A 20,270-nucleotide genomic window follows, 5' to 3' on the forward strand; every position below is an offset into this window, starting at 1 on the left:
TACAGTAAATACATATGATGAAAACAATAAGAAAACAATTTGATGTAAATTAAAATAATCTAAGGTAAGATTACTTTTAGGGTTTTTTTTGTAGCTCAAATATTTGTATGTCATCAAATCCATAATAGTGCAGAAAAACAGTAAGAAAATTGTTTTTAACTGGATATTTTACGTCAAGCAATGATTTTGTTTTAAAAAAATAGCAATTCACCAGTCTGTTAAAATTAACTAGGTAAACTGCAACCAAACAGTGAAAAAAATTTTCCATTCACCCAAGTCCATCGGTTTGCTTCTTTACCTGGAACTGAGGCTTCATTGTGTTCCATTTCTTCCTCAGACCTAGAGTAGTCTGGAGGTTCCCTCCAAGGTCAAGTGCAGACACAGGAGTAAGTGCTTCCTGAAGGAGCTTTAAGCTGTGAGTAGTCTGAAATAAACGGGCGATTACGCGTGTTTTCTTTGCCACTGCCAGGAAATGCATTAGGGTCATTCCAGTGATGACACGGTGTGTCATCCAACTTTTCTGTCCCCAGCAGAACACTCACCACCTGGCGTGAGCTTGTGGTTCTAAAGCACATCAGTGAAGAAAAGCATAGGCCCTCATTTTCTTTCCCTCTTTTGGTTTTATTGTTGTAAAATGTACATAACCAATTTAGCAATTTAACTATTTTTAAGTGTGCAGTTCAGGGGCATTAGTACCTTCGCATTGGTGTGTAATCACCAAATACCATCATCCCTAAATGCAAACTCTGCACCCATTAAACACCAACTCCCATTCCCACCCTCATTTCAGCCCCTGGTAACCTCTATTCCGCATTCTTTCTCTGGGGATTTGACTACCCGGGTACTTCTCATAAGTGGAATATGTAATATCTCTCACTTTGTATCTGACTTTTCCACTTAACATAATGTTTTCAGGGTTCCTCCATGTCGTCCCACATGCCAGAATTTCCTTCTTTTGCAAGGCTGAATAACACCCGTTGCCTATTCCCTCACCTTTCTAAGTTGCTCTTTGAAGGCTCCCCACTGCTGTTTCCCAGGCCTGCTTGCAGAGGCTGTAAGCTGCCATGCCATCCGAAGGCGGCTGAGTTCTTCTCTTTCTGCCTTCTGGCTTTCCATAGCGTTCTCCACAAAATGCACTTTATTTTTCACATTTAATATTTCGTTCTCTCGTGCCTGTTAAATAAATAATTCCTATAATGGCTTCCTTTTCCCAAGAACTGTAACATTTTTGCATATAACTACTCTAGGAGGCAAACACTTGATCACAACCAGAGCGGAGCATGGGCAGTTCTGATATCAAGACCAGGCAGAAGTGCCTGCAGGGCTGGGCTCTCAGGAGTCACGTTCCGTGCTGGGACAGCAGGCCCTGCATTCTCTGGGACCTCAGTGATGTTGGAGTCACCTTCTGGGGCTGGAGGGGGTGACTGAATGAACTCTGGGATACAGAAGAATACTTCTGTATTCTTAAAGTCAAGGTTATTTTAATGCATAATTTTTAAAGTGCATTCTACCTTTCATTTTAACATGCTCAATAACAGATGTCAAAGTCTCAGGGAGTATGAGGGGCATATTTTTCTGTCTGTTTTTTCTTTAAACTATCTCCTTGTGTATATGATAACTATTTTAAGTTTCCCTTGTGAGCAGTTCCTCAACTCGCTCCCTTTTGTGAGACCGGAAAAGTGCATCTACCTCCCTCTGTATTTGCGTCCCCACTGGGCACCACGAGCACAGTCTCTAAATCTCAAGACTTCTCTTCCCCACTTTAGGTTCTGGCTGACTGGTTTGAAATCCTTTCAACAATGGCTTTAAACAAGAGGAAACTCAGTTGGAGGCAGAATAATGAGAGGTAAAAAGGAAGAAGACAACATGCTACTTCATGTGCGAACATCAAAAACTGAGGAAAAAGATTTGTTTGGCAAAATAATGACTTTTACTTTGATGTCATCAAAGTAAATTCTTGAATTTCTAAGAAGCAAATGTATGTGGATTTCTATAATGACAATGTCAACTAAATATCTAAAAAGTCAAGGGACCTTTCAGATTATAGTTAGAAAACAGTGTCATAAAAATATAATAAGATACTTAAAATAATAGGTTACTTCACTTAAAAATAATTTTAAACATTACTATTGCATATTTGTATTATTAATTTAGACATTATAAAGTGCCAATTAATTAAACAAATATATAGTTGCAGGTCCCAAATGAGATTTTGTCCATGAATTTGGGGATCTAGGAATGAAATGATACATTCTATAATTATGGCTAACAAGATGCTAAATGTTATGAAAGATATTAAACAACTTCAGCAGAATGCACCCCACATCATAATTTTTATCTACACTATAAATAAAACTAGGGCATCTTTCACACATCATTAAGAAACTAATAATCAAAATGTAATATAATACATAAATCAATGTACACTTGGAAATCGTAGCATGTCCATGACAGCTACAGTCAGCAGGCCATGCTGGTCCGAGGGAGGTCTAGAGAAGGAGACCGGTGGCAGGGTTTGTTGATGCCCCGATGGCAAGATCCAAAAAGAGTGATTATGTATTTGGCGGACGTAGGTATTTTGACCCCACAGGAACACTGAATAATCTATCTGGGGTCTGGTCAGTAAACATACCACTCATTCTACTTCTGTGTAAGGACGCTAAATGGTCTGTTTGCCATTCAGACGCAGGCACAGTAAATGGTCTTCTAACGTTGTGCTTTCTAGATACCCCAATAACAGGCAGGCATCCCATCTAGCGTTCTTGGTATTCACCACAGTAAGCGTGTAAATGGGCACTTTCATCAAGATGCCTGCCCGGTTTCTCACTTAAATCGGCTTCTCCAGTCTTGCTGATTTTTAGGTGAACTGAAAAAGTTTCAATTTCCAGCTTGAAAATATGAGCCATGGCACCCTAATCAAGAGCAGAACACTGAGCAGACAGTGCCAGCTGGCACTCTCCCCTCTTAACAGGCAAACTGGTTACCAAATTTCAACAGTAATGTTTGTTCAAAGCCTAACAGTCCAAAAGATATGAAGAGAAGTAAAATGTGTTTCACTTGCTTTACAAACCATTTCTTATCTCAGAATGTTACTGAACTGATAAAGTAAATTCTTATGTGAACCAGAACTCTTATCAATAAGGAGGAATCTATCATATGACAGTAGTAAAATATGCAATTTAAAACATAATGCCTGATATCTGATAAATTTTTACTAGTTCTGCCAAGACAGGACCACAGGACTGGAAAGCAAGAGAAACAGCAGACGACAGAAGCAACTCCAGACCCAGATGTAGGAATCAGCTGACATGCGCTTCAAAACACCCATGATTAATATGGTTAAAAAAAGTATAGCAAAGGTGAAGAAAGAGAGAACAAGAAAGAGAATTTCATCAGCAATTGATATCTAATAAGAAACAGCCAAATGGAAACTTCAGACATGGAAAGTAAAATTCCTGAAATGAAGTTAGTAATAGGCAAAAAAAAAAAATGCAGTTTGCAAATATTTAAATTCTCTTATGATTGCCTATCAGAGAAGTACACAATCAGGAGATGGAAGAATATAAACCGAACAAAGTAAAAATGTAAAGATAGATTGTTGGTAGGTAGATAGATAATACATGTTCTAAATGAAAAAATAACTTAATTGTTTTTTACAACAAACACCACAAGAACATGGGCAAACCGCTTGGCAAGTTTCCTGTGAGTCTCAAAGATAGTGTAAGATGTATTAGAACTGTTTGATGTATATTTTGCTTCCCATATTTTGTTCAACAAATTGAACAAGAATGGCCTTTTAAACAACAAAGGTTGAGACAAAGAAGATGATGTCATTCTCACTATACTTATTACATTAAGGAACTCAAGCCCTAGGATTTGAGCCAAAAAACAAAGAAGATAAAGAGAAAATTGCAGCTGAAAGTAGATGAGGATAGTTAGACAGAACCTAACTCTTCCAAATGAATTCAGGCTCAGGACTGAGGTTAATCACATCTCAGAGCACTAAGAAAATTGTAGATGTCAGTTATCTTTGCACAGCTACAAGAAAAAGGTGAAGGGCCGGAAAATCAGAGAAAGAAAAATGCTTTGACTTTCAAAGGGGGGAAAGGCTGGGTTACACAGTTTATAGATTGGAAAGCTTTACAATGAAAGCCAGGGCAATAAGTTCATTGTTGATCAAGAAGTTTGTGAACATTTTGGAAAGAATTCTTTGATCGCTCTGAGTCAACCTGATTTCTGCCAAGTTATGATTATGCAAATCATAAGACGTTAGATAGATGGGGGTAGAATTAAACCCAGGAGAGATGGCTAATGTATGGACAGCAAGTCCAAAATTAGTTTGACGAGATGGAATCGTGGGTGAAGATGAACAAAATAACATTAAATAGGGGTAAATAGAAAGACCCACGTTTATATGTAAAAGATGAATAGCTGACACTTATAAAATGGGAGAGACCAGCTTGGTGGGAACTATAAGAAAAATGCATGAGAGTTTTACTCAATCACAAGTTTAATAGGAATCAGCCATGTAAAATCATGGCTAAAAATGAATGATCATCTTAGGTCTCATTAGTAAAGAATGATGTCCCTTTGTTGTACTCTGCATTGCAGTTGTACTTAGTTTTTTGGTTATATTTTATGAATGATTTTGACAAAACATAGGAATTTCTGGGAGGAAGAATCAGGATGGAGAGAGAAATAAAGCTACTCATAAATTATAGGAAGGGTTTTCATGTGGTTTGCTGCAGAAAAAGACTCAGACTAGATATAGCAACTATTTTCAATGTTTGAAGAACTTTCATGTTCTTCAAATCCAGTATGAATACTTTCCCTCCCCCTTTGTGTAGCTACAGAGGGATAGAACCAGATAGGAAGTAAGATTTGCCTTCGCATTTAAAAAAATGTTTTCTAGCAGCTGGTGTTATCTAACAATGGAATGAGCAGTTTCATTCAGAAGATTCTTGAGGTATTGAAGGAGAAGAGGACTAGCTATCCTTTAAGAATTCTGTAGAGAACTTCAGATGGGTTGGCAGTTGATATAAGGATTCTAGACTATTTTACAGATACAAGTTGTCAACTAAAGCTTAGGAGGGCACATTTCTAAATATAATGGAACGTCACTATAAGAAGATCTGTTACAGTAGGAAATTCATCAAGATGAAAATTCACCCTAGATGTTGACCTGAGCCACTGGAACCTCTGTAAGGACCTTGACAGAACTTTCGGGTGAACTTCTATGTAATAATAAAAATGGTGCATTTGGATTACAGTCACTCTGTTTTCTAGACGGCTGGAAAAGCCTTCATGTTATAAACTTATGAGAAGTCTAGGACTCAATAAACATGGGAATGCTGGGCTTCAGCACTGCTTGAGGTTGAATGAAGCTAAAAAAGAACTTTCTAAACCCACGTTGCTGATTAAGTGATAGCTGAACATTTGAATTTATGATTTTGACTTTGACAAGTAATCCTCGCGGATGGTGTGACGCACATAATGTCATTCTCACCATATTCATTAAATTAAGAAACTCAAGCCCTAGGTCTTGAACTAAAAAACTTCTCTTCAAAAACAGCAGCCACTGCCTCTCGACTGAGTCAGACCGATGCTTAGCTTCTGTGGTCTCCCCTTCCTGCCGTGGGTCCGCGGCGGCTCGGTAAAACTCCTTCAGGCGCTGACACTGCCCCTCTGCCTGGAGGGTGGTGGAGACAGAGAATGAGGGAGGGAGGGAGGGAGGGAGGGAGGGAGGGAGGGGGGGAGGGGGAGGGGAAGAGAGAATATAAATGCAAAATAAGGACACTTAAAAACATTTTTAAAGAAAAAATGACGCTAGATTCCAATAGAAGCCTACATAAAAATAAAATGAAAACTACATTTCAGAATGCTTTAAATAATTATTAAATATTGTCAATTTACTTAACAGGCATGAAAATCTATCTAGGTTTTTTCCAGATAGGACTACCACTGGGGAGTAAATTGAGCAAATGAGCTTATTACCTATAAGACCTACATAACTCAAATCATGTTTATGTATTTTATATATGTGTATGTTTTGCAACTGGGGACAATTTATGTCAAATACTGGCATGGCTCTATTTAAAGCTGACTTTTGTAATTCAGAGGAAAGCCATATACATACATATGTACACATATACGTATGTGACCAAGGAAATAATGTGAGTCAGTGAAAAATTTTTAGTAAATCACAATTTGCTGTGAATCAGTGATAAACCAGAATAAAAGTAAACATAATTACTAATTTTCTATATAAATATTAATATTAAACTGCTTTCATAAGCTACTCTTAGATTACTTCACCTCCTTAAAATTATATTTTTTTCATTTGCTAACCGATGTAAGCAGTACTAGATTATTTTCAATCACTCTCTTTGGAAAGAGCTTAAACAAAATCAAATGTGCCTGGAGAACTAAAAATATAGTTCTTTATGTGTAATTGACTGATATAGAAATAGTAAAAATCTTTGACATAAGTTTATATGTATTTTGAATAATACTTAATGGCCAATAAGACAAGACTCAAAGAGCTCATAACTGCTGAAATCCATCTGAACAGGGTGACAAACTTCAGACAATGGTTAGTCACTGCATTTAAAGACCTTAACAACATTCTTAATTTAAATGAACTTAATAGGAGGGCCTACGAATGGAGAGCATGGAAGTGCTCTCTCATTTCCCACATTCCATTTATTCCTGGCCCTGTTTTGCTGATGTAGGATTCCTCAGCCCAGAATGACCTTTTCCCAGTTTTGCGCTCCTACTCATCCTTCATGAGCTAGTTAAAATGCTACGTCCTCCATGGAGTCTTCTAGGATTTCCTAGTAAGAATTATGCATTTATTTCCTTGGGTTCCCAAAGATAGTTCTGGAACAAAGATAATCAAAAGCAAGTTATTGCAACACAAGGGTGATATACACACTGGTCACACTGCAGAGGGACCGCCAACTCTACACTGAGTAGATAGAGAAGGACTTCCCCAAACAGGTGACCTTTGATTTGTGTCTTTCAGAATTGTTCAGAGTAAGAGGGAATAACATGTGTGGAGTATTGGCCTGTTCAGGGCTTGATAAATGATCTTAGTGTGGGCGAAGTTCAGTTGCACAAGCTGAGCGGTAAGAAGGAGGCTAGAGGGATAATTGTGTTGGGAAAAACCCCTGCTACAGGTTTCAGTTCATTGTCTACTGTGACCAGCATGATGTGACACATTCTCATTAGCTATCACAGTGACTCGGAAGCAGCCTGAGACCCATTAGTGCTTCAGCAGGACTGAGCACCACAGACTGGCTGTCAGTTAGGTGCAATTTGATCAGCTGTCAGTTAGGCGCAATTCTCCAAACACAGACTTTAATTCATCTGCCTTTTCCAACTGTTCCAAAAGCCTCCTTGAAGGCAAGGGAGAATGCTATCATTATAGGAATTCCCTTGAATCTGTACTTGTTTATTTTTGAGTGAATTAATAATAAACTTTAAAACTTTATCCAGTTTTGATAAGTTATTTACAGCTTGCTTCACAAATTACATCTGTCAAAGTGCCTGAATTTCAGGAGGTAACATGATTAAGTTTGCTTTAGAATGACCATTTCTGAAAGGAGGAGTGGAAGGGGAAAATTATAGGAGACAGAGAGATTGGGCAGAGGTGATTTCTTTAAGCTTGGAAAGAGATGATGAGGGCCTGAACCGAGGAAGAGATGGTGCAAATGGAGAGGAGGGGGTTCAGAAATCCTTTAGGTCGTGTCTGTCTGTAGACAGGTACTGAATTGCATGGCCTTTGAAATAGGAAAAAACGAGAGGAGATTGAGGATTAAATATCAGTTTTAATGTTCACTGGGTGTTTAATCTTGTATACCTAGCTTCTCAAAGCCTCAGTTTCCCTCATTTGTAAAATAGAATATTAGTAAGTAAACACAGAAGTGTTGTAAGGGTTAAACAAACTCAGAAATGAAAAACATAGGGGTTGGTACAAAATAAGTGTACACTGAGAGACCTAGAAGCTTCTACGTAAGATTTCCGAAAGATGATGTGGTCACTGACCCAACACCAAGGTACAAAAGAAAACGCGTTTGAGGAACAGACAACCTGTTGTGTTTTGTTGAGCTTCGGGAGCCCCCAGGATACACAGGTAATGAGTATGACTGGACGTTGAAAGCATTGGCTGAGAACTGTTGGGGCTGGGGAACCATTTTTCAGCTATTGGTGAACTGAAATCATGGGTGGTGGTGTGCGTAAATTTTATAGGACAAGCACGTAGAATGTGTAAGAGAGAGCACAGGCAAGGTCTCTGGGACCCGCCACACTTCAGGAACAGAGAACTGAATTAGGAAAAGGGAGGAGGAACTGATAAAGGAGTAGACAGAGTGACTCCCCTTAACGATGTGAGATATCCAAATAAGGCAAATCTACAGAGATGGAAAGCAGGTCAGTGCTTGTGTGAGGCTGGGAGCAGAAACCATAATGGACTGGAAGAGTGCCCCAGGGCTCGGTGGGGTGCTGGAACTTCTAAATCTGGGGTGCAGCGATGGTCATACAACTCAATAACTATAATAAAAATCACTGTTCTCCAAAATTGATGAATTCTATGCTATGTAAATTTTACCTCAAAAATCTGTTTTTTTAAGCTGAAAGAGGTAAGAATAACAGGACTAAATAAATGTAGCAGAGAGATTAAGCAGGATAAAGATTGAAAATAAACCATTTGTCAATCAGTATGTGGTTTATAAGGACATTTTCAGTGGAATGAAGAGATGGCAGATGGCAGGATTAAAAAGGAAGTAAGTTAAACTGCTCTGGGGTGAGGACTGGAGAGAATGAGCTAGTAGAGATGAGAAATGTCATCGTCCAGTGCCAAAGTCCAGCTGTGAAGGGCAGGAAAATTAGAGAGTGGTTGCCTTCATGAGGGCAAGACCCTTTGGGCCTAACCGTAGAGGAAAGAGAAGGAAGTAATGGAAAAAGCAAATTAGAAATACTAGAGGAGGCTGGCAGAGCTAGATTCTGAAGGATATGGAAACATACAGGGGAGGGCTGTGGCTGGTGTGACTCAGTGGATTGGGTGCAGGCCTGAGAACCAAAGTGTGGCTGGTTTGATTCCCAGTGTCGGGCACATGCCTGGGTTGAGGGCCAGGTCCCCAGTAGGGGGTGTGTGAGAGGCAACCACACACTGATGCTTCTTTCCCTCTTGTTCCTTCCCTTCCCCTCTCTAAAAAGAAATAAATAAGATCTTAAAAAATAAAATTAGTATTAAAAAAGAAAAGAGACATACAAGGCGAGATTGATTTTCGATTGGTGCTAGTCAGAAGTAGGGACTTCACTTTATTGGTCACGGTGGAGGAGGGGTGAATATATCAATTGGTTTGGAAATCTAAGCCAGTTAGTCTCAATGGACTCATACTTTCTTCCAGTCAGATGTGAGGTAAGAGCACCGGCTGAGATTTAAGTATGGAAACTGGTGTAAGATGTTTGCAAGCTGCTACTGAATGGGCTCCAGCAGCATATGGAGGACCCAGCTGAGGCAGAGACCCATACGTTTGTAACAGCACCAATCAGAGCACAATTGCATGACTTTCTGCAGGAGCATCTGAAAGCTTGGAAAAGAAAAGTTGAGTGAACAGAGTGTTGGACTGATGTAGTATCGGGAATTGGCAGGGTGAGTCAGGGTGGAAGGAAGGAGGGTGAGGGCATGGAGAATGGAATGCAAATGAGAAACCAGGAGCTGCTGAGGGAAGGAGAAAGACCTGGAGGGAAGGAGAGTGACAGGGAGAACACTGCCTAGCAGGAGGATGGCCCTGCCAGATAGGATAACAGATGACGTGAAAGCTGGGAAGATGCAAGCACACCAGGTCCTTCTGAGAAAGTGTCGTTTACTAAGCTAAACCTTCAGCCCGAAACCCAAAGCTTCAGGGCCCAGCATGGGTCATGGAAGTACATACTGAACCAGAAGCCAAGAAGGTACATTTTTGGCAATAAAAATGCAGAAAATGAACACCTCTCTGTACCTTTTCCACCACTTCAAATTCCAAATAAAAATGTTTGTCAGCAGAATAATCTTGTCCATTGTTATAGCTCTGCTGAACCATAAAAATTTGGGGTGAAATGACAGAAATGACAGGAAAGGAGGTAGCAGTTACCTGAGATTTCTAGGGACTGGTCATGCCCTTCCTCCAGAGGGACAGAGATTCAGAATATTATAGACCGAGAGCAGCAGAAATGTGGGAAGGCTGGATGGGGGGGGGGGTGGGAGAGAGGAGATGGAAGTGTAGGTGCTACCTAACTTTGGTTGGCTTTACCCCTGAGGGACCTTGCTGGCTCTACCTCCCACTAAACTAGTGCCCCCCACCTTGAAAGGAGGGTGAACCACATGCACCTGGATGCACTGGGACCCTAGCACTTTTCTAAAAATAACATCATCTTCGAGGAACTGGGGCCTCTGAGAGAAAGAATCTTGGTCCACTAGAGGGAATTTATAGATCGCCTGGTACAACCCTGTCAAAACAGTGCCTCAGAAGAAGTTCTGGGAAGCAACTTGTTAAAAGGCATCAAACAAGACAGATCTGCCCTGGCAAGGTTGGTTGGAGCATCATCTTCTACACCAAAAAAAAGTTTCAGGTTCAGCCTCTGGTCAGGACACATACCTAGGCTGCAGGTTTGATCCCAGGTAGGGGTACATACAGGAGGCAACTAACTGATGTTTCTCTCTCATATCAATGTCTGTCTATCTGTCTGTCTCTCTCCCCCTCTTCCTCTCTCTCTAAAATCAATAGAAACAGATCCTCAGGTGAGGACTGAAAAAAAAAAAAATCTAAGAATGGACCCAAGAGTGTAATTTCTGACTTGGTGTATTTTAAATGAGCCACATGAATTGCTTAGGGCTTCAGAGAGAACTGTGGTTTAGCAGATGACTTATTTTTAAATCATTTTTTCTATGTTTAGGATAGTGTAAGTATTTATGGGCTATAGTAAAAGTGTTTCAACACAATCACTTTGCTTATTTATGTGTGTATCTACACATACATACTTTTATTATGTTTTAGTAAAACCACTTACTGTTTTAGTATCCATATGGTGCCTTGGTGAATAAAGGGCCTGTCAATGAGTGCATGCTCTGGGGTGGAGGGTACAGAACAACCAACCCACCAGGGCTTCCATCCCCACAGGAAGATGGGCGGAGGCCACATGGCTCATAAAGGCCAGCACATTGCTGATAAAGGCCAGTACCTCCTCTGATGACTTTAGAAATGCCACAAAGGTTTGCAGAACTTGTGACCTGGAGCTGATGCTTTGGCTGAGTATGTTTAATTCTTCCGCTAGCCATTTAGCTTTAGAAGAGAGCGATGCTACTTCATCAGGTTCAAACTCATTTTTCTCTGTCATAAGTTTTGCAGCTGCTTCTAATTCATGTGATGTTTCCTAGGAAAGCAAAGCACAGAGGGCCGGAAGCTGACAAGGGAATCATGAACATTCACATTTCATTACCTTCTGCACATCCATCTATTACGATTATTAATTGAACTTGTACCAAGACTCTTCTCAATAAAAGGAAGGCACAACTTTAAAAAAAAATTTTTTTTTAAATCTGTATCTTAAAATAAAAACCATCTCAAATTGTTCTTCCACTCTATCAGCTATACTTCTTATTTAGAATATTCTAAATTTTGTGTTACAAATAGAAGAAAAATTGTTTGGTCTGAAAGGTGGTAAAACAAAATGGCAGAAATATTTTAAATAATTTAAATGAAATAATTATATATTAGAAATGTTTCTGAAATTAACAATAGCTCTAGCAAATTCTTAAATTAATTTTTATATATAGTGTGACAAGTTTATATAGATTGTTTGCTCCTTTTTTAATTTATAAAAGATGACATTGATTACACAGGCTTATTTGGGTTGCTATCTAGAAGAATTTTTAAACACATGTAGGGCGAGTGTTACATCTGGGATCTAAATAGCCTGACGGGTCAGTGAATTTGTCTTGCTTAGGGTTGCTCTGCCGTTTTGAGTGCTATTTCTGGCACGTGAAATCTAACCCCCGATTATGAATACATTTTGTAAGCATTTCATATACAATTGCCACAGAAAGAACCACATGAATTTTCATGGTATGAAGCTAGGAATCAAGCATAAAAGAAAGAAACAAGCTCCATTCTCATTTGCTTCCCTACTTGTATTTAATACGCTCTCCCTGTACTCCGTTGAATGATGGTGATTTTAATTTACAAGTGCTCCTCCCAGACAGCACTTGGGGAAGGAGGATGAGTGGAGTTTCTCTTATGCAATTCCGTCCATAATTCTAAAAATTTTGGAATAAAAAAATGGATTCAGACACATTTTATTGTAAACATTTTATGGTTTTTTTATGTAGGTCTAACTTTATTTGATAACATTATAGTCTATAAGGTTTAGGCCATTGGTTTTATTATTTTTTAATTAAACTTATTGGGTGACTGTAGTTAACAGGATCATACAGATTTCAGGTGCACATTTCTGCATTACATAATTTGTATATACACTCTGTGCCCCAGAGCCAAATCATCTTCCACCAGTGTATATATGAGCATAATATATAATACATGTAAACATTTTAGATAAGGAACTAAAAAGACCTCATTTAAAAATGGGGTTCTCTGTGAGTTTTGGCTGGGGGAGTTTCTGCAAAGGAGGCTTTTCTGCTGAGAACTGGTGGGGATGCACAGCCGTTTCCTGCCGACCTTGGCCGGCCAGGGAAGAGTCTTAACTCAACTTTCCTAGATGCCTGCTGGGTTGGGCTGGGACTCAGTGCAGGTTCAGAGCTGCTGGAAGGAATATTTGAAACCCAGCCCCATGTGAAGGGGTGAAAGGGAGTCAGACAAGGTGCTGGGGAGAGCAGGGCAGTTTCTGTCCCTGCAGGTTCAGTGTGCAAACAGCTTTTGCCTCCTGGGACCTTGTGTTAATGCATGTTGCTTCTGGTCATTTTCTTTTGTAACTTACTCTGGCAGAAAATCACAGATAGTATTATAAAAGCACTCTCTCTGCCTGTTCTGGCACCCCAGAAGGACTGCTAACATCTCTCAGGCCAGGAAAAGGGGCCAAATGAGTATTTGATACCAAGCAAGAACACTGAGTTACAGTGAGCTCAAACCCCCTTGTGAGGGTACATATAAATATAAATTATTCAGATACACAGAAGAGTAGGAGTTTTTAAGTGATCATTTGCCATAATATTAATTTAGAATTTTAACCCTCAAGTAAACTAGGATTAAGTTTTATAGCTACTGAGTATGAAGAGATCATCTTTACAAAATTGTAGCCATAATAATAATTCACACTATATTTACCTTAGCTTGGATATCTAGTTCCAGATATCTACTCAAAATCTTCTCTGACTCAGAAAGGCTGGAACCAACATCCACTGCATTGGAAAGCACTGGGACGATTTCCTGAATTGACATTTCCACCTTTAGGAAAAAAGAATATATGGTAGCCTTAGTAATATGTATTTGCATATGAATAGAAAAGATTATACTACTCTCTACATTCCCACTATATTCTAATATATCGATATTAATCTAAAAGTACTTTTAAGTATTTTAGAACTTCTTATTTAAGTTAATAATGCTGCTCTCCATAAGAGGCAATACTACTGACCCACCAATAGAGGGTATATGTAAAAAATGTTTCTTTTTTATTAACAGCAATGAGATGAAAGCAATCACCCATGCCTTCTAAGAATTTATTATCTGTATTATCTAGAGAGGATAATGCACTTGCCAACACATCAGCAGAGATTAATTTATCTAGCTAATTAACTCACAATTGTCCACTGTAGGTTGAATGGGGCCCGATTCTCAGGCACACTTTGAAGTGGAGGTCTAGAGTCTGAGTGTTGGATCACCTTATGGGTTGCTATTTTTAAAACTGCGGGACCCTGGGGCAGCACCAAACCGGTACATGTGGTTTGGAACACACTTAGGTGACTTAACCAATGAATGTAAAAGGTTATATTTGATCCTCAGTACACACAAATCAATGAATTAAGCGGCCTTTAAAGGTTCTATTCCATTCAACATACTGCCTTCATCCCGGTCTCCGACTAGAGTCCATACTTCCCAGAGTCACACTGGTTCTAAGCTGGCAGTGAGACAAGAGCAACAGCTGTCTGAGTTCCTGCTGCGTTTCCACCAAATTAGCCGATGCCCAAGCTGTAGGGAATGTGGCTGCACAGCTGCCACCATCTCCCTGGACCCAGGCATCAGAACAAGGCTCAGATTCCCGAGTTTCTGGACCAATAACAGGTGGGGAGGCAATTTAAATAGAGACATGATTATCTAATAACCTCTCCTGTGAAGTCTACCAGTTCTGCTTGTTTCAAGTCAGGCATTAAATCCATTTTATCAAATGAAAATATCATTGAAAATTTGACACCCAACATATGCAATGAGATCCATCAGCATGAATGTCGTTAAGGTGTTAGTACTAGTGTTTGCTATGCATCCCACCTACAGATAAGTCATTTTTTTATTTAGTCAAATAGTGTCTGCCTGGCTTTGAAACAGAAAAGAAAATTCTCCCACACTAGGCCATTTTATTCTCTCTGCAGAGAGGACTTCCACGTGTGTGCTTGTATTCACAATGACTGTGTCCACGGCTCTGGCCTGGTTCAATAACATATGATAATGGCAACTCACTCTGGGAACCCCTAAACCCATCGTTTGTTGTATTGATCTAAGGTCCTCTTGTTGTGTGATACCATGTTAAGTAAAATCTGTGTGTATTGGAGCCATGCAGAGAATCATGTAAATCAAGGACTCCATTGAAATATGTACATGGTTCATATTTCATGGTTCAGTTAACACAGGTCTGCACAAAGTGAGGACAGCCTTTGTGAATGCGTGTTCAGGGCTGGGTGGTGAGTGGGATTATGTACACAGTTTGGTGACCGGGGCAGGGATGGCTGCTGAGCAGCAGTGAATTGCAACTCTGTTCTGTTCAATGATAAAACCAAATATGGAACATGAGCACAGCCTAAGGAGACACACACACATACCCTCTCCCTGTAGGCCCATATGCTGCAACTGCCACACCATCTATTATCACCAAGCAAGGAGTTTATCTAAATAGTAGCTTAAGGAGGAGACATTTTATGAAACTACCTTTCTTAGGTAGCCCTCCACTGAGGCTGCAAATTGTTGTTTCTTAAGAGCAAATTCCTTGTGCGCCGAACACTGTTCAGTCAGATGATCCACTCGTCTGTGAATACATCCCATCATCTCCTGGAGGCCAGTCACCCGAGAGCTGAATGGAACAAGTCAGCTGTTAGTTCACTCCACCTCCGTAGAGAAGCCTTGGCAACGGGAAACACTGGAGAGCAGATTTGCTCTTTCATGAAAGGTATGAGTTGACAAAAGTTACCGAGCTTCAGGTTGTAGAATAACAGAAGTTATTGGATCCATTCATTTACTACACCGGTCAGAATGGCCATCATAAACAAAGAAACAAACAACAAGTGTTGGAGAGGTTGTGGGGAAAAGGGAACCTTAGTTCACTGTTGGTGGGATTGCAGACTGGTACAACCACTGTGGAAAAAAGTATGGAATTTTCTCAGAAAAATAAAAATGGACCTGTCTTTTGACCCAGCAATTTCACTGCTAGGATTATATCCTAAGAACCCTGAAACACCAATTCAAAAGAACCTATGCACCCCAATGTTCATAGCAGCACAATTTACAATAGCCAAGAGCTGGAAGCAATGAAATTCTATGCAGCAGAAAGAAAGAAGGAGCTCCTACCCTTTGCAACAGTATGGACAGAACTCGAAAGCGTTATGCTGAGTGAAATAAGCCAGGCGGTGAAAGACAAATACCATATGATTTCACCTTTAATAGGAACCTAAATAACAAACAAACAAGCAAGCAAAATATAACCAGAGACACTGAAATACCAGGCTGACATTGTCCAGAGGGGAGAGGAGAGGGAATTTCAGGGGAAAAGGGAAGGGTTTACAGGAACAAGTATAAAGGTCACATGGACAAAAACTAAAGGGGGTGGAAATGGGAGGGAGGTGGGGAGCACTGGGGTGGGGTTAGCTGGGATGGGAGTAAAACACAGAAAACTGTACTTGAACAACAATTAAAATAAACAAATTTAAATTAAAAAAAATTTTAAAGACCTGGTTGGTGTAGCTCAGTGGATTGAGTGTGGGCTGCAAACCAAAGGGTTGCCAGTTCGATTCCCAGTCAGGACACATGCCTGAGTTGCAGACCAGGTCCCCAGTGGGGGCCATGTAGGAGGCAACCACACACTGATGTTTCTCTAACTCTCTCCCTCCCTTTCCCTGTCTAAGAATAAATAAAATCTTTTTAAAAATTAAGAAAAAGAAGTTCAATAACTATCATCTTGGTACCACAAAGAGCAAAACCAAATTACATTCCTTTGTTTAAGTCAGTCAGTCCTGAGGGAAAGGATGAGTTATGGGTTTTACAACCAGGTCTAATCTCCTTCTCAAAAGGTTTGCTTTTTAATATTTCTCTAAGCTATTTTAAGACCCTTTTGTCGAAAAGCAGTTTGTTTGCCAAGAGTTTTCCTGAGGGTGTTATTTAAAAGCGTCATTTATCTAAAGAAGCTCTTTGAATAGAAATGCGGATTAGCCAATTAACAAAACATTTACTAATCCAACAGGGTAAAATATTGATGTAACACTAAGGACCTTGTTCTTGATGATTATGAATGCTCAAGGCTGCATTCATTAGAAGAAAATCAAGTTATCACCAAACAATTAGGAATCTAATGTACTTGTTCATAACAAGGAAACCTGTGCTGGCCTCTCGAGAAATAGGAAAGTGACATGACAGCTCATAAAATAAAAATGCCTTTAAAACAACAAATGAACTTAGATCTGGACCCCATTTGCTCTGGTCTAGAGTCAGATCAGCAAGTTGGAAATGATTCCCAATTGTTTCCAACTTAGGCCTGCGGGACAACAAAACAACATCGCTGGCGGAATGAACCCTCTCTAACTTTTCAGCCTGTTCCTAAGACTCAGCCTGTCCTACTATATAACAAGTCTTTTATTTCCCCTTAGTCACTTCCTTCAAATGCTAATAAAGAGTAACATGATAACTCTTAAATTTAATTACCCAGAGTTTTAAACAATCTTGGAATGAGGTACACATTTCGGTAGTTTTACCTCAAATAATTAATTTATGACACTGTAAAAATGAATTTAATTAGTAATGAAATGAGGGCAATATCCCAAAGGACTGAGAGGTGAAGTAACATCTCAGAAATGACACCAAGGCTGCTGAAGAGGGGAGAGGTCATCAGGCAGCCTGAGCATCTAGTTGAATGAGCACGGGTTCAAGTGTATATACTGCTGAGACCATTCAAGTCCCAGAGAAGTTTCACTGGGGAGATCTTATTACCGATACATGTTGTTCCATAGACATTACACTTAAAACATTTAGTTTTGTATATTAATAACTCAAAGACAGTGAAGAGTATAATCAAGAAATCAGGAGAGTTTTAGAAATAATTCTTATAAGCCCACAAGTTCTTTAAAAGTAGTGTATTAATGTTAATCATATTTTAACTAGGCCCTAAACTTTGAGACATATGCTAAAAAAGCAGTTAAAAGCCCAAGTGTCCTGTATCTTGTAGGTTCCAAGTTTTCTATAGTATATAAAGTCTGGAATAAGAAAATAAAAACAAAAAAGTAGAAAGACGGTACAGAGAACAAAGTCTGTGAAATAAATGGGCACGCATTTTCTAAACACAATGATTGGGTACAGTGGAACCTCGGTTCCAGGACTTAATACGTTCCAGAGAACTGTTTGAGAAGGGATTTGAAAACTGAACCTCCTTTGTCTCCTGAGAGATGCGTGACTGATTATACAGGTATCAGCATGGACAGGTTGTTGGGTAGAGAATCGGGACCGGAAGTTTTGTCAGACAACCAAGACTTTTTTTCTGTGAATGACTTGGTCGAGAACCAAACTGTTTGAGAACAAAGATATTCGAAAAGTGAGGTTTGACTTACTGGAACGAGTCGCCATTTTTAATATTTTAAGCCATCTCCTCATTAGTACTCTATGATCTGGGTATAACTGTTATCTCATTTTGCAGATGAGCAAACTGAGGAACAGAACAGCTTAGTAACTTGCCCAGGTCACAATTATGTGTCCGAGCTGGGATTGGAACCTGTTCATCTGATCTCAGAGTCCTCCCTCTTTACCACCTCATAGTACCTTTTCTGCATCTATAACACATGATAGAGGGATGGGAGTGTTCTCCCTTTAAAATCTCACTGTCCCCAGAGTTGAGTGTTGATTGGAAACAGCCTAACTGGTATGATCTTTGGAAACTGGCTAGCATCTCTAGGTAGTGCAATGTCTGTCTGCAGTTTTTGAAGTGGCCACTAGAGGAGCATCGTACCAGCACAGAGAAAAGTAAATAGGGAAACAAAACAAAACCGAGCGCAATCCTTCTGTAAAAATAATGCTCTCTAGATGAATCACCACCAACCAAATAGGATCTCTCTGTTTCTTTGGAAGGGTCATTCATTTTCCATTTTTCAATGACCTAGAAGATTTGGTTTCATTATGTGGTGATTGGTGCTTGATTATGTATATCAATTACACTGTAAATTATTTAAGGGAAAGGACATTTGTTTTATTAACATATCTCTGCAGCCCTGAGCACATAGCCTTGTAAGTAGCAGATTAATGAATGTTTTCACGTTAAATAAAATATACTTTGACAACTATTTAAGGGAAGAGAAGACAAATTTAAGGAACAAGAACACATGTATAATTACTGTATAAAAATGTCACTAGTAACAGTTTCCAAACAATGACGACTTTGCCCTTTGGCCACTTATAGAAGTTTTAGGCTATCAGAAGACTGCCTGGTTTCTTTTCTGGTGGCCTAGCATTTGTAGTCAGGTGGGCCGGAACTTCCCTTCCCTATAAAAGCCTTGGAGGGACAGACAGAATCGCCTTGTTTCCCTGTGCATTATTGGCTGTGTGCTGCGCACCCTACCCCTACTTGGGGCTCACGCCCCTTCCTCAGCATGAGAGATGCTCCACTACCTCGCTTACCTCAGGCAGCTCCTGCTTTCCTCTTTCTGAGTCCCCAGCGAGATCACCTCTGTCTGTTGTGGCATTAATCTCTTCTCTGATGCCCATTTGGAATATGTCACACTCCTAACCCCAGTGCCACTCCCTCTCTGTCCTTCTTAGTGACAATCCAATCTGCAGGTTGGAACCCACCCTGAGCTCATCATTTTTAGTTAGAAATTTTATCCACACTTTTCTTTTGATTGCCCCAAACATTTTAAAACATGTATAGCATGCACACTAGCAATTTTCTCAGATCCTGTAAAGCAGATGGTTTGATCAAAGGAAAAATATTACCTCACTCTCTGCCAGCAATTCTTACATGAACTAAAAATAGATGAAAACATTTCCATAAGTCACTCAGGAATGAGTGCTATTATTTCACAATCATATTGAATAAATGGTGGGATAAGAACTAAGATTGAATAACAGAAACTCGTTAAAACAAGTGTCATCATTTTGTTTGAATTCTGAAGCCGCACTTCTCATGTGCTGTCCAATTGGATGGGAGAGGGGCTAGACGCTTGGGTCTAAGGATCTGTGGCTCTTGAATTTCACTGAAATACTGATTGATCTCTGAGCTTTCTCTGTGGGAATGGGTTAGAGGGAACCTGACTACAGTGTGAGCGTCAGGTTCATCAGACTATTCCTGATGTTGACTTTGACTTTTCCGAGCGCATCACAGATATTCAGAAATAACAGACAATGAAGGTTTCCTCAGACATTTGTTAGAAACTCCATTATGGGAGCATTTTCTTCCTTGTTCAGTGAGCCAGTAGAGGAGAGGGAAGGGGGAAGAAAAATGATGGATTTTTTCCCCCCAAAGAGCAGAGACATATTCACTTCTGGCTCAAAAATAGACTGTTCTATTTGCTGTATAGGAACAGTTGTCCTATCTTTGCATCTGTCACAAATTGGGGCTGGGTGAGCGGAGCAAATCCCGGTGTTAATGTGTCTTAATGATTCTTTCCTGAGAACGGCAAGTTGCTCTCAAACCTTTCATAAATTTCTATTGGCAGCCCATCTGGGTTAGGAGCCGAACCAGATGGTAAGCATTTGACAGCTTATTCTGTCTCATTGGGAGGAATCAGCTGATCATGTTTTTCTTTGTGTCCATGGAAAAATTATACTTCGAAAATGGAAGACTATATATCTTCCTTATTTTTCGCTTGC

The 20,270-nt window shown here is 39.7% G+C and overlaps 1 protein-coding gene across 4 annotated transcripts in view; it reads right to left on the minus strand.

Annotated features, from left to right (window-relative positions):
- The window catches only part of CCDC141 (coiled-coil domain containing 141), a 166,196-nt gene that overhangs the window by 34,672 nt on the left and 111,254 nt on the right, over positions 1 to 20,270 (minus strand). For all 4 annotated transcript variants that reach the window (XM_037130059.2, XM_037130057.2, XM_037130055.2 and 1 more), the window contains 6 exons: positions 15,138 to 15,279; positions 13,323 to 13,442; positions 11,224 to 11,415; positions 5,507 to 5,689; positions 994 to 1,173; positions 299 to 424 (listed from right to left, as the gene is read on the minus strand). In XM_037130059.2, the coding sequence (XP_036985954.2) occupies positions 299 to 424; positions 994 to 1,173; positions 5,507 to 5,689; positions 11,224 to 11,415; positions 13,323 to 13,442; positions 15,138 to 15,279 (943 nt within the window). The remainder of the gene's footprint in view (positions 1 to 298; positions 425 to 993; positions 1,174 to 5,506; positions 5,690 to 11,223; positions 11,416 to 13,322; positions 13,443 to 15,137; positions 15,280 to 20,270) is intronic.

This window comes from Artibeus jamaicensis, unplaced genomic scaffold (genome assembly GCF_021234435.1).
Source record: "Artibeus jamaicensis isolate MK-2021 breed Jamaican fruit bat unplaced genomic scaffold, CSHL_Jam_final contig_391, whole genome shotgun sequence".
NCBI lineage: Eukaryota > Metazoa > Chordata > Mammalia > Chiroptera > Phyllostomidae > Artibeus > Artibeus jamaicensis.